Here is a 12,850-nt window from a genome sequence, read left to right as displayed (position 1 = left end):
CTGCCTTGGCTCCTGTCTTAGGGTAGTGGTGGCAAAGGTGAATTAACATCACAAGGGATGTCCCCTTGTTTAACCTTTAAACAAGGTTAAAGCAAAGCAGTTAAAAGCCTCAGCGCCTGCTTCTGTGAGTGTGAAGAGAGAGATCCAGGGGTTGCAGGGTGGGGTTTGGAATTGGAACATTTTGAACTGATTTCCAGCCAGTTCCTGGCTGCAGCAAACAGCTGAGAGCTGAGCATATAACTGTGAGCTTGTTGAGATTTCTGCTCCTGAGGCTGACTGCAGAGCCCCAGTGGAGCCTGTGTAGAGGCGAGATGGGCTCGAGAAAGGGAGGAAATCCAAGGGCTGACTTAGGACACAGACTGGCTTATTCACTGAGGTTTCTGGGTTTTTCCATTGTTGCAGTGAGGAATCAGCTTGCGCTGCCGAGCGTGCTCCAGACCATGTTATGCAAACAGCCTGACAGCCCTGCTCTGGTCAGCAGCTGTCAGTCTGAGTAGTGTTTGCACTGCAGGACCAATTTGGGGGAGAAAATAGGGTTCTGGGGTGGGAATGTGGTTCTGGTGAGCCTGTGGCCGAATGATGATGTAATGTGTGGGACCATGGTGCAAACCAGGCCATGTCAGGCTTTCGGTGTTTGTCAGCCCTGAGATGTGATGCCGTGGAGCAGCTCACCTCAGCACTGAGAGCTGCTCTCCTCTGGAGAGATGCTCTGACCTAGAGAGCTCCATGCTCCTGCTGGAGGGACCTTCTGGTTACTGTGGGATTTAAAACTCTTTGGTCCAAACAATGGTTTTTTGGCTTATGCCTGGTTCAGTAAGTGCCACAATGGTCATGAATGTGCTTTTCTTTCTGGAGAAGCTCTTTGAGTGCCTTGGTCAGGACCTTTGAGACAGCGAAGCAAGAGATAGACAGAACCTTCTGTTTTTTCCTTCTTTGCCTCTTCAGTTTGCTGTTCCATGATTCTGAGGGTGCTCCTGAGTGTGCACTGCTCGTAAAGCTCAGGCAGGGAGCTGAGGGAATGATTGGAAAAGAAAAAAAAAAAAACCTTTAAAGCATCATCTTCTGTCTACTAATTGATTTTATTTTTTCTCTCTGAGCAGGTTCAACCACTTTAATTTTCACTGTAATCATTTGATTAACAATTCCTGCAGTTATGTTATTCTGTGCAAGAGCATCTGGTGGGTGATATTTAAAACCCTGCCTGTTTCTGCTGGACTCTGAATCTGGGGACTGAATCTGTGCTCCTTTGCTGAGAGTCTGGTAGTTAGATTTCCCATTCCCTTGCAAAAAAAAAAAAAAAAAAACAAAAAAAACCTCATCTAAGAGCTTACTGCTTCTGCAGAGATTTTGGCCAGTGTGGATCAGGTTGGAGCAAAAAGCTGGTGAGGGCCTTGCAAACCCCATCCATAAATACATCCACCCATGTATATTTCTGGAACAAGACCCTTTTCAATGGTTAAACTGCTCAAACCTCAAGCCTCCTTCTCTTTCTTCCTCTCACTGTCTTCCACCCTTTTTCTGTTTGCTGGCTGAAACTGCAGATCTGGGGGGACAGAGACACTCTCCCTGTGGGGATGTGTCTGCTGTGGCTGTGGACATCAGTGAAGTGTAGCTTTCTTGTGAAACTGCTGGGACACATCTGCCACGATGCTGGTGTGAGATGGGAGGCTGTCTCTGCTTCTGCACTCCTGCCAGTCCTGATCCTGAAGTATAGTTTAGGTGGATGCCAGGTTATAATAGGGGGAAAGGTGTCTGCTCCTCAGATCATTTCTCCAGACTCAAGTAGTGAATAAAAGGAAGTTCTTTCCCTTAGTATTTTTTGATTTCCATGCCTCGGCAAGCACATTCCTGTGGTGGGAACTGTTTGGCATCTGCCACAGCTGGCACCTCTCCCTGGCTCCATGCTGTTTGTGTTTTGCTGCTCACTGGAGGGCTCTGCTCTTCCCACACCAAGTTTTGCAGCCCTCAACTGGCCAGCAAATGTCCAGCCATGCTCAAAAGGCTGCCTAGGTCCCACTCGTGGGTGGTTGGCAGTCTGCAGGTGACAATGGAGCAGTGTCGGTGTCCCTGTGCCGCAGTCAAGGGGAGCTGAGTCTTGGCCAGCTCCTACCTCACATGTCCCCTGGGAACAGCACTGCAAGGACATTGCAGAAGAGGCAGGATTATCGTGCCACCTCTCTTTCTTAATTGATTAACAGTTCTGCAAACACTCCTGGTGATTTGCAGATGCTGGACTCCTCTCCTTCTTAGAGGTGTTGTGGGCTAAGCAAATAGATACAGTTTTTGAAGCAGTATAAATATAGATTTGGGGTGTTTCTTTGATGTTGCAGGTCTGACCTGGTTTGATACAATACTAGAGATAGTATTTTCCATGTTTAATCTTTATTTTTATAAGTATGAAAGTTCTGGCATATCAAGACAGCTCCATAGTTAAAATAGTCCGTTGCTCTTTTAAGCCTGATTCTGTAGCTTTTAGGGGCTCCAGATCTGGTTTCCTGTGACAGTGCAGACTTGCAATCATCTTCTTGGAGTGGGACCAGTGTGGCTGGCCTTGGGGTGCACCCCTCCTCCTTTTGGCTGAAGGTGGGGGCTCAGGCAGCTTCTGGGGGTGTCCAGGAGTGTCCCAGCCCTTGTGGAGCTGAGCTCCTGGCACAGGGTGCTGGGCTGCACAGGGTGAGAGAAGGTACAAGTCAGCAGTGTCCCATGGATTTGTCCCAAGGGCAGACTACACTCCAGACAGTGTTTGAGGAGCTGTGGTGGGTGGGCAAAGGGAAGTCCCAGAGGTTTTTTTGAGGTCCCCTCTCTTCCAGGCAGCTCAGACTGTCCCAGCAGTAGCATCCAGGGTTCTGAGTTCAGACCTGAATTGCTATTTTTATTTTAAATTCTTGAAGAGTCCCCATCACTGCAGTGTGGGGGCTGCTTATTGAGCTGGAGGAGGTGATGGTGGGTCTATCTCCTTCCTTCTGGTGGTTTTCTTCCACTGTAGCATGGCCTCCACCCATTGATCTGTTGCCATTTTGGCTCCCCATTGATGTCCACCCACCCTTCCCTTCAGCTGATTCCAGCAGCTGCTGGATGAGGCTCTTGGCCTCTCCTGTGAAGCTCACCCAGCCCTTACAGCCTCTCCCAGCCTTGCTGTGTCCACCCTGCAAGGCACCAGACGTTCCCTAGCATCCCACTGCTCTAGCCAGGACTTTTGTCCTGGTTTGCAGAGCCTTCTTCCCTTGTGGAGCACCACTGATCCATGCAAGACTTCTGACTTTCCCAAACGTTCCCCAGCCATTAGTCCCCTCTGTTCTCAAAATGGAAAATTGGCTTCATGTGGTGACAACATTTCTGCTTGTTCTTGGCCTCCTCATCCCACCCCACCTTGTTTTGGGGAGGACCTGATGAGTAGGTGGTTTCTGTAGCTGTGGAAATGGGCTGTGAGGACATTTAAAATGCCTCATGGAAGCAACAAGATTCCGGACTTCCAGCCATGTGTTTGGTCAAAACTGAGCTCTCCAAATCCATAGGGATGTTATCTTTTCCCCTAGATTTTTGCTGAGTTTCCTTGTCCAATAGCATCCTAATACCCCCAAACCAGTGGTTTTCTACCTTCATGTGACCTTTGTACGTTTCCTCTCACTTTTTCATTTTTCCACTTTTCCCAAATCCATTGGCATAAGCACTAGGGGGGATGGAGTTAATTGCACAGCAAAGACCTTTTATCACACTGTGGATAAACCACTAACTGCCCATGTCTTTGCTGGTTGCCACTGGGCAGCACTTTTGCACTGCTGGCAGGAAACGGGAAACACTTCCAAGCCTCAAGGCTTCTGCTTGGCCTGGAGAGAAGAGAGACAGCTCTAACTCAAGACCATGAGGAGCAGCTTGTCCTCACTGGGCAATCACAGGAGATTCATTCCCAGTGCAGTCTCAGCCTGGGCACACTGGGTTGTCCTTTCGGTCTCCTCCTGAGGCAAAGCCACTGTGTGCCACCGCACAAAGAAGGTGCTTTGGGCACCTAATACTTCTGGGATCTCTTTAAAGCCCCATCCAGACTGGGATTGTCTGGCAGCTCTCTTGGTGGAGAGAGATGTCAACAGGGTGGCCACCCTTGGAGATTTGTCCTGCAAGACTTGTTTGTTTGTGTCCTGATGTTTTTGACACAAAGATTCCCCTGTTGCTGGGGAAGGAAATGAGATCTCAGTGTGACACAGGCTGGATGTGATCAGAAGTTGTTTTTTTGCAGCAGCAGCAAAGTTGACCTGAAGGAATACTGCAATACAACTGGGGTAGGGGATATCTCCAAAGCAAGGAGACACGTCCCCAGGGGACAGAAAAGTTTAGGGTGATCTTGGCAGTGAGCAGCTGAGTGAGGGAAGGTTTGAGCTCAGTTGAGAATGATTTGGAGCTGGCTGTGATGGGAAGGGATGGGGTTGACTCAGGGGGAGATATCCAAGACAGACACACAGCACGGGTTAAGGGATAATTAGATCCATCCAGCATGTTACACTTAGAGGGGTTTAAAGGGCCTCTTAGAGGTCTCTGAACACATCTCTTGGGTTGCCAGTCTGCTTTCTGTTGTTCACAATGCCCTCTCTGAAGTCTGAAAATCCCTAATATTTCACGTTCAATTTGCTGCTTTTTTTTCTGAGACCATTATTGTCTCCAGTGAAGCTTAATTTCTGTAGGCCTTAGTTTGGCAGTTCAAGCCCTGCCATCATCATCCTCCAGCGTGGCACAACTGGAGGGTGGTGACAAGGAGTATGAAGATCCTCCCTGAGCAGTGCTCAGGTCCAGGGTAGAGTGTCCTCCAAGGAACTCATGCCTTTCTGCAGCCCTGACCTTCTGCTCCAGTCCCAGCCAGTATAAGGCACTTGGGGTACTTGTGGTTAAACCCCCAGCCTTTTCATTACAGCCTTTCAGCAGCAGTTGAATGTGGAAGACACTGGGTGTTTTTATTGCTGTTGAATGCCAGGGAAAGCCAAGGAGCAGAGGGCTGATGTGGCTTCTTCCAAGTTATGCAGTAAATAAGCAGCACAGTTGGGAAAAACCCAGGGTCTTCAGAGTCCCCACAGTCCCCACCAGGTCAACTTGCCTCCCAAATGTTTACTAAAGAGACTGGAGTCTGATTGTTCTTACTTTATTTTTAATTTTTCAACGCTTCCCTCTTCAGGCTGTTTTGCCTGTTCCACAGTGACCAGTATTTGAACAGCACTAGCAGGAAATGTTTGGGAAATGTGCTTTAAAAAACACAGTTCTGCTAAGATGTTCCTTTTATTCCTGGTTTATACAGAGGCTTGGGATTCACAAAGAATGAATCTCTTGTTGGTAGGAGCAAGTTAGGCAGCAGTTTGTTTTGGAGCTGTCTTTGTCATCACTGAGGGCAGGACTGATCTGGGTGTTGAGGGGTCACTTGTGGTCCTACAGTAAAAAAAGACTTTGCAGTCAATTATATTTTGTATTCTTGTAGCTCCTCTTGAAGCCAAGGGTCCAAGCTGGAATCTTAGCCTCTGGAAAGCTCTGCTTTGACACCACATACAGCTCCAGTGGAAATTATGGAGCTGATGCTGAAATGATTAGGTGAGGTTTTCTGGACTGAATTACACCAGATGACAAGGCTGAATGATGTTAAGTGTCCCTTTGGGTCATGAAGGCTAGGAATCTTCATGGATATCTCCAAGTTTAAATTGGTGTGTGGAGTTTTGTGGAAGTGTTGTTTCATTTGGTGCTGACAACGGACATGTTGGATGGTCCACGTGTCAGTTAAGGGTTGGGAAGACAGCTGTGCTGGCACAAGTGTTTGCTCCATCCCCTGCTCCATCCCAGGAATACAGCTGTGGATAAACATCCTAAGAGGGAAATAACATCTTGGAAAGACGTGGAGCAACATCCCTGTGTCTGGCTACAGAGTGGTGTGCTGGTGTAGGCAGGGGAAGGCAGTAACTGGGAAGCAGATGAGGGGCTGGAGGTTCAGACCTCTGTTGCCCTCTGAACCAGTTGGGAAGCCCATTTCTGAGGGTGTGAGGGTGTTTATGGGGATGAGCCACAGGCCAAGGCATCACTAGCTGGTGTTTGGGGTGTAGGGCACAGTGCTAGGCATCTGGAGGAGACTGGTGAGCCACAGAACTCACAGCAACATCCTGCCAGGGAGCTGCCTGCTCCTGCATCCAATTAAACTGCTTGAGCGACCCAGAGAGACAGCAAGGATTGACTTAGGGCTTGGCTGGGATCCTGGGACCAGCACTGCAATTCATCCAGCGGAGTAAAACAAAAAAACAAAGGTGCTGGGATTTTTAATAAGTGTTTAAGGTCTCGGATTTGGGTCTGGTCAGTCATTTGATCCAGCCACAGGACTCGTATTAGTGGGTAGGAGAGAAATCCAGTCTGAGCATGAGACACTGTGGGTTTGCACCCGGCTGGGAAGTTGTCCTTGTGTCTGGGAGCAGAAGCCTATTCACAGTTGCTCCTTGGGGGCTGCCAGGCTCCAAGCAGAGCAGTTTGCACCAGATGGTCCCTGCAGCATCCTGGAGAAGTTCTCCTCCAGATTCCTGTATAAAAGCAGGCTCCAGCTTGGATTTATGCTGACCCTGGTGCAGTCAACAAGAGCATCAGCTGTTGTGACAGACTGTGCCCGACATGAGATCCTGCAGCAGCTCCAAGCAGTGGAAAGTGCCAAGTGCTCCAGTGTTATTACACACTGTTGTACCCTATACCAGTGTTGTGTTCAGCTCATTCACAATATTTTCGTCCTTGTACACATGCTTCATCATAGTCCTTTGCAAAGCTCCACATGAATGTGGGGCACAGTGCCTGGAGTTGGGTGAGCACCATGACCATGTAGGCACACCTGCATTTACACAGGCACACCTGGGCATTTACTCTGAAGGAACTGACCAGATCTGGGTGCCAGGACAATTTGGGGGTGAGAGCTGCTCATGTGTCAGTCTGGAGAACTTCAGGAGAAATGAAGAAATACTTCCCAAATCAGCTCTTTCACAGCCATGCTCTCCCAGCAAAGCAGCCACAGGTGACATTACTGGGATGACACTATTCTGAGTGGGTCAGAGACACCAGGGCAGTGCTCCAGCAGCTCCCACTGCTGAAACAGAGCTCCCAGGAGCTGGAGATGTAGCAGCAATCCCAGCAATGGTGCTGTTGGTGCGGCTCAGAGCTGCTCAGGGCACCTCCTGTGCAACTCCTGAGGCCTCAGCCTGGCCACTGAGCTGGGCATAAAGCACTGGAATTTTCCTCTGAGGAGAAGTGACCTTCAGCTGAGGTGGCTCAGAGCCTGCCCTCGGGATTAGCTGTGAGGGAGGTTTAGCAGCAAGAAGCTTTTGTCCCGCTGTGAGGCTTTGGGTCTGTAAGGGCAGCTGTGCCAAGTGCTGAGCAGCCTTGTGATGCCTTACAAGGATTACAGAGGCTGATGTCTGCAAAAGGATCTGCAGCAAGCAGCCATGCTGCAGGACTGTCTCCCACAGAAGTCTGCTGCTGGCTCCAGGGTTTTTTCAAAGTGATGTCCTATGTTCCGTGTTGTTAGAGGTGCAAGGTGAACTCAGTACCTTGGCTGCAAGGGCACCAAGGCAAAGTCAATGTCTGGCAGAGATGGTACAGGATAGGGCTTGGAGAAGCAAGGGTTGAAAAAGAGGATGGTGAACACTCCAAGAATAGCAGTTAGGGTGTCAAAAGTACATGACACCCCAAGTGTTGTGGGTGATGGGTCAGGAGTACTGTGAGGGAGGTGAAGAAGGCCATGGCAGGCAGGTGCAGTGATGCTTTAGATCCTGTTTCTCTAAGACTCTCTGGCAAAAGTGTCTGGAGGGCCCCATCCATAGCCAGCAGAGCAGGGCTTCCTGTCACCTGAGTGGCTTGGGAGAACATCCTCACACCCCACTCTTCCCTCTAGTCATGACCAGCTTTGTCTTTCCTGTGCTTGAAGCTGTGTGGTCCCATTTCCCCCTGAGAAACATTTCCTCTCCTGTGTTTGCAGGTTGCCTATGGGACCACAGAAAACAGCCCTGTTACCTTCATGGGGTTCCCCGATGACAGCATCGACCAGAGAACTGAGACAGTGGGATACATCTTTCCCCACACAGAGGTGACCATGACCTTTCCCACATGCTCCAGGTGCTCTGCCAGCAGCAAACCTCACTCCATCCTCCCTGTTGGGTGCTGATGTCCAACTAAGCCCTTCTTCTCTTCCAGGCAAAAATTGAGGATCCAGAAACAGGCCAGTCTGTGCCTCTGAACACTCCTGGGGAGCTTCAGATCCGTGGCTACTGCGTCATGCTGGGCTACTGGAATGATCCTGCCAAGACAAGTGAAGTGATCACTGCTGAGGGGTGGTACAAGACAGGGTGAGTCTGAGAACTTCTCCCAGGTGTTCCCACAGGGTGGCACTGGATGAGGATGCATGGGTGTGTATAGGAGTGCTTGGCGGGGTTTTCCAAAGTAGAGAAAACTGTCCCAGTTTATCCCTCTGATCTGTCTGTGACACTTCAGAACTGCTTTTAGCCCAGAGCCCTTGGTGCTGAGTGTCCCTGGAGAGGGGAATTGTCACTGGTCACTTGTGCATGGAGGGATTGTGGGAGTACAGGGCAGGGCCAGGCATTGCCTCCCTGCTAAACCCTGGAGCTTGTGTGGATGCTGCCAGTTTCTGTTACAGGAGTTCTTTGATCTCTTCCATGTGCTCGGGTGGCATCTCAGCCATTGTCCTCTGATACCACCCTGGCTGGGTGGGAGCATCAGCCATCTTTCCACCCAGCTGGGACAGGACTAGAAGGGTGTTGTCATTGCAGGGACATTGGGGTCCTGAACGAGCATGGCTACTGCAAAATTGTAGGGCGCTGCAAGGACATGATTATTCGGGGAGGAGAAAACATTTATCCAGCAGAACTTGAGCAGTTCCTCCACACCCATCCCAAGGTTGAGGAGGTCCAGGTGAGTGGGAGGAGGTGGGGTGGGTGAGAATCTGGTTTTGAGAATCTTGTACATAAAGCTTCTGGGATTGCTGCTTGGAACCTGGTTGTCTTTCCCTGTTTTCAGCATCAAATTCCATGTAATATTGGTAAGCAAGGAGGAGGGAGAGGCTCATGGAATGGAAGGGGCATGGGGCATATGGATTGTGGCGATCCCAGACATCCAGCTGCATGTCTGCAAAGTTCTTGTCATTCTTCAGTTTTAAACTGTCCACTTTCATTACTCCCTCTGAAATTCTTACTCGGAAAGCAGTCTGGAAGGACAGTTTTACTGATAATTGCTCAGCTCTAACATCCAGGAAGACTCTTCCAACAAGCCCCTGGAGATGAGGAGTGAGACTTAGTTTCACTCCTTTGCAGGACAGGAAAGATTTCCAGGACTGAGCAGCTGCTCCCTGTCTGTTGGGATTGTTCTCCTCCAGGTTTTGTGCCAGACAAGTTTCCCCATAAATAAACTGCTGATTTAGTCAGAGTTCTGCCTGTGCCAGGCGAGCATCTCTCTTTGGAACAGTCCCAGTGCAGATGGGTTGCAAGCCAGCCCTGTTTATGTGGTTTCTAGGGCTTTATGTTACTGCTCTGGACTCAAAAGGATCAATGTGTCTCTAGCAGTTGGAGATCGTGGTTAGAGGCAGGGAATGACAGTAGGATTCTTGTGGAATAGTGGGAGCAAATGTTGGAGAGAGCTCAGGTTTGGAAAGCCCATTTCCTGGTGTCACAGGCAGAGGCCCACTAAGATCTGTGATTATAAGGGTTTTAAATGATGCTTTAATTCAACCTCATCCCTACCCTGCCATTCCATCTGGAGATCCCGAAGCACTCGTGGCAGCCTAGCAAGTCTCCTTGTTTGTGAAACCTCTTGCCCCATTTTTTTTTTGGAAGCAGAGGGATGATGACAGGTCCATGTTGCATCCACAGTGCTCCAGAACCCTGTGGTATGGGGTCAGGGAACACACCATGGGCCAACACATAGACCCTGTGGGAGGCCAGGGACATCTCCAAGGGTCACACTGTCCATCTGTCCCGACCAGGTGGTTGGTGTGAAGGATTCAAGGATGGGAGAAGAGATCTGTGCCTGCATCCGACTGCGGGCTGGGCAGGACTGCACCAAGGAAGAGATTAAAGCTTTCTGCAAAGGGAAGGTGGGTTCCCAGTCCTCAGTTTCCTTCCTGACCAGTATACCCAGTGGCTGCTGGGGACTGGTGGATGAAAGCCCATGGATTTAGAGCACTGGGGGCACCCAGCCCTGGCAGAGCCAGGCTGTTCCTTTCAGGTTGTGTAGCCCTAGTTTTTCTCTTCCCAGATCTCGCATTTCAAGATCCCACGTTATGTTGTGTTTGTGAGCCAGTACCCACTCACTGTCTCAGGCAAGGTAAGAGGGGGCTGGGGCAGGGCAGGAGCCCTGGCATTCTGTCCCAGCTATTATCTGAGTCTCTCTCCCTGCTCTCTGCCCTCTATTCCAGATTCAGAAACACAAGTTGAAAGAGCAGATGGAGAAGCACTTGCAGCTCTGAGATTGGGAAGCAGAGGAAAAAGCAGGATAAATCAGCCCCATTTCAGTCAGCTCTGAGTCTGTTTTTCACCTGTGCCTTGGGCTATGCAATGGAGACTTTCCCTGCCTGACACCAGGCTGATGGCCCTTTTAGTCGATAAAACAGAGCGCCTTTTTTTCCCAGTTGGGCTTGTTTCTTTGCCAACAGAAATACTGTGGTGTGAGGAAGGGATGCTTATTTCTGGAATTCTGTCCAGTTACTGAAAGACCTTATGAAGGTTTAAAAATGGTGAGTGTCTCTGAGCAACTTGGCTGCAGCCATTTCACTGGCGTTGAACATATGCTGGTGGGTATTTTACTGACACTCAAGTCCAAATGCCCTGGCCTGGCTTCCCAGAATAGGTGATGCCTTTTCTCCTTGGATGCTGTGAGACTCCTGGGTATTTAAGAGCAACTGCAATTGAAATGAGGGGCAGGGGTTTCAGAGATGAGACTTTGCATTGGGGCTCTCTAAAACTGGCTGGAAAACCTCACTCTGTTCCCACACTTCTCCCCGGTGTTTCCCCAAAAAAAGCCTTCTCCAAGGTAGACATGGCTTTGTTTATTTTGTTGTTCTGGACAAGACAGGCAGTAAGGTTGTTGCAGAAATACCAAAATTCCTGTCCCATCTGCATGAAGCAGAGTGTACTTGGGACAGCATTTTACGGGAGTTATTTGGTACCTCCCAACCATGAAACATTCCTGTGAGAAGAGAGATGGCAGAGCTCCTCTTTGCCAGCAGAAGTGTCCCACCCCAGCTGGAAAGCAGATAATGTTGCTGCCAACTCTCACTGACCTCCCGCTGTCTCCCTTCTGCTTCCTTTCCGAGCAGAGCTAAGGCTGCTCCCTTCCATGCTGCAGCTTCCTCCAGTGGGTGGAGGGCAGTGGTGCAACAGGGAGAAAGAGGAAGCATCAGAGAGGTCTCAATCCTTCATCTCACAGCTGGACTGTGGGCTCTACCCATGGAAGCAGACGGCGGGGCCATGTTCCCTGTCCACGTCTGTACTCTGAAAGAAAAAGACATGGATGGTTTGTGTCAGACTCCTTTTGTACACTGTCTTTCCAGCAAGTTCCTCTCCTGTTCCCACACGGCTCGTGGGGCTGGTTTCAGCACTGATCATTCCACATTTCATTCAGGTCTCCTCCCTTTCCTGGTTACCTCTGTCACCTTCCTTCCCTAGGAAGGTGTTAATTGCATGACAGCAACTGTAGCCAGGAACCTTGGGGACACAGAAGGTCTCTGATGTCTAGGGAAGGACTGTTTACCTTCTTTTGCTTCCCACAGCACTAACCTAAGTGCAGAACAGGCCTCCAGTGAGTGGAACTTCTCCTCCACCTGCCTGATCAGTACCTCCACCCTTGGCACAACCCCTGCCTGGCCCACAAGTGCCCCATCTACTCACTGTAGATGGGGGATAGTGGATAAGAAATGACAGTGCCACCAGCCCTGGATGGTGAGGACAAACACACTGCAAACCAGTGGGTCCTAGTCACAGCCAGCACAGGGAGAACAGTCCCTGCCTCCCCACTCTTGTTCTGGGAGTGGGACAGCACCATCCATGGGTATAAGCCCTGGCTGAGCTTCCCAGGGAAGCCTTCCCCAGAGCATATCCAACCCTCGCCAGCCAGGACACCTCCTGCAGTACCCTGCTCCTTCCCAACCCCTGGGATTATGCAGCCTCGGCTGTAAATACTCACGGAAGAGGAAGAGCTGGCCAGCTGGCCCTTTTGGCTGCCATCGCGGTCTCGGTGTGTGCAGTGCTCCAGGCTCGCTCTATGTCGTCTGCCCTGCCCGTGCCTGAGTCCCACTCTTTATAGTCCTCGCTGCCTGCCCGGAATCTCCCCGGAGAGGGAAGGTTATATCAGGGGTGGTTTACACCAAACAACGCGTTTCTGGCCTGGCAACGGGAATCTCCAGTCCCAACCTTTGTCATGGGTATTTCAGAGTTCCTCGTGACTATTAATAGAGACAGCTACTAACGTCGGGGTTCGTCAGCTGCGGGTTTGCAAGCCCTGAGTAGCGACAGGCCACCTTCCTCCGCCGAAACTCCGGAAAACCCTTCCCGGCCCCGAGGAGCAGCCGGGGAAGAGTGCGGGGGCAGGTCCCAAACCTCGTTCGGACCGTGCGTCTGGGGAGGAACCGGGGGAGGTCACTGGCCCTGGCATCCCCAGCACCGGGAGAGGACACTGATTCCTGCATTCCCGGCTCCGGGGAGGACACTGACCGCAGTACCCCCGTCATTCACACCGAGCAGCTCCGACACAGCCCCGTCGGGACCGAAAGGCTTTGTCCCGATCCTTCCCCCGGCCCCTGCGCCCCGCCCCGGTCTCGCGCACGCCGGGGGCGGCTCCGTTCGGT

The 12,850-nt window shown here is 50.7% G+C and overlaps 1 protein-coding gene and 1 long non-coding RNA gene across 2 annotated transcripts in view; one reads left to right on the top strand and one right to left on the bottom strand.

Moving 5' to 3' along the window:
• Positions 1-10,635, top strand: part of ACSF2 (acyl-CoA synthetase family member 2) — a 36,510-nt gene extending 25,875 nt beyond the window's left edge. Inside the window, exons 11-16 of the mRNA XM_009094402.4 lie at positions 7,976-8,083; positions 8,191-8,342; positions 8,784-8,925; positions 9,992-10,102; positions 10,264-10,332; positions 10,424-10,635. Of these exons, the coding sequence (XP_009092650.3) occupies positions 7,976-8,083; positions 8,191-8,342; positions 8,784-8,925; positions 9,992-10,102; positions 10,264-10,332; positions 10,424-10,474 (633 nt within the window). The 3' untranslated portion in view covers positions 10,475-10,635. The remainder of the gene's footprint in view (positions 1-7,975; positions 8,084-8,190; positions 8,343-8,783; positions 8,926-9,991; positions 10,103-10,263; positions 10,333-10,423) is intronic.
• Positions 10,636-11,038: 403 nt separating this feature from the next.
• LOC108962675 (uncharacterized) lies at positions 11,039-12,844 on the bottom strand. The gene is made up of 2 exons (XR_001991363.3): positions 12,190-12,844; positions 11,039-11,498 (listed from the first exon to the last, which is right to left on the bottom strand). It is a non-coding gene; the product is annotated as an uncharacterized LOC108962675 (long non-coding RNA).
• Between the last annotated feature and the right edge of the window lie 6 nt (positions 12,845-12,850).

This window comes from Serinus canaria, chromosome 18, assembly GCF_022539315.1.
Source record: "Serinus canaria isolate serCan28SL12 chromosome 18, serCan2020, whole genome shotgun sequence".
Taxonomy (NCBI): Eukaryota; Metazoa; Chordata; class Aves; order Passeriformes; family Fringillidae; genus Serinus; species Serinus canaria.
This window is presented reverse-complemented; position numbering and strand designations above follow the sequence as displayed.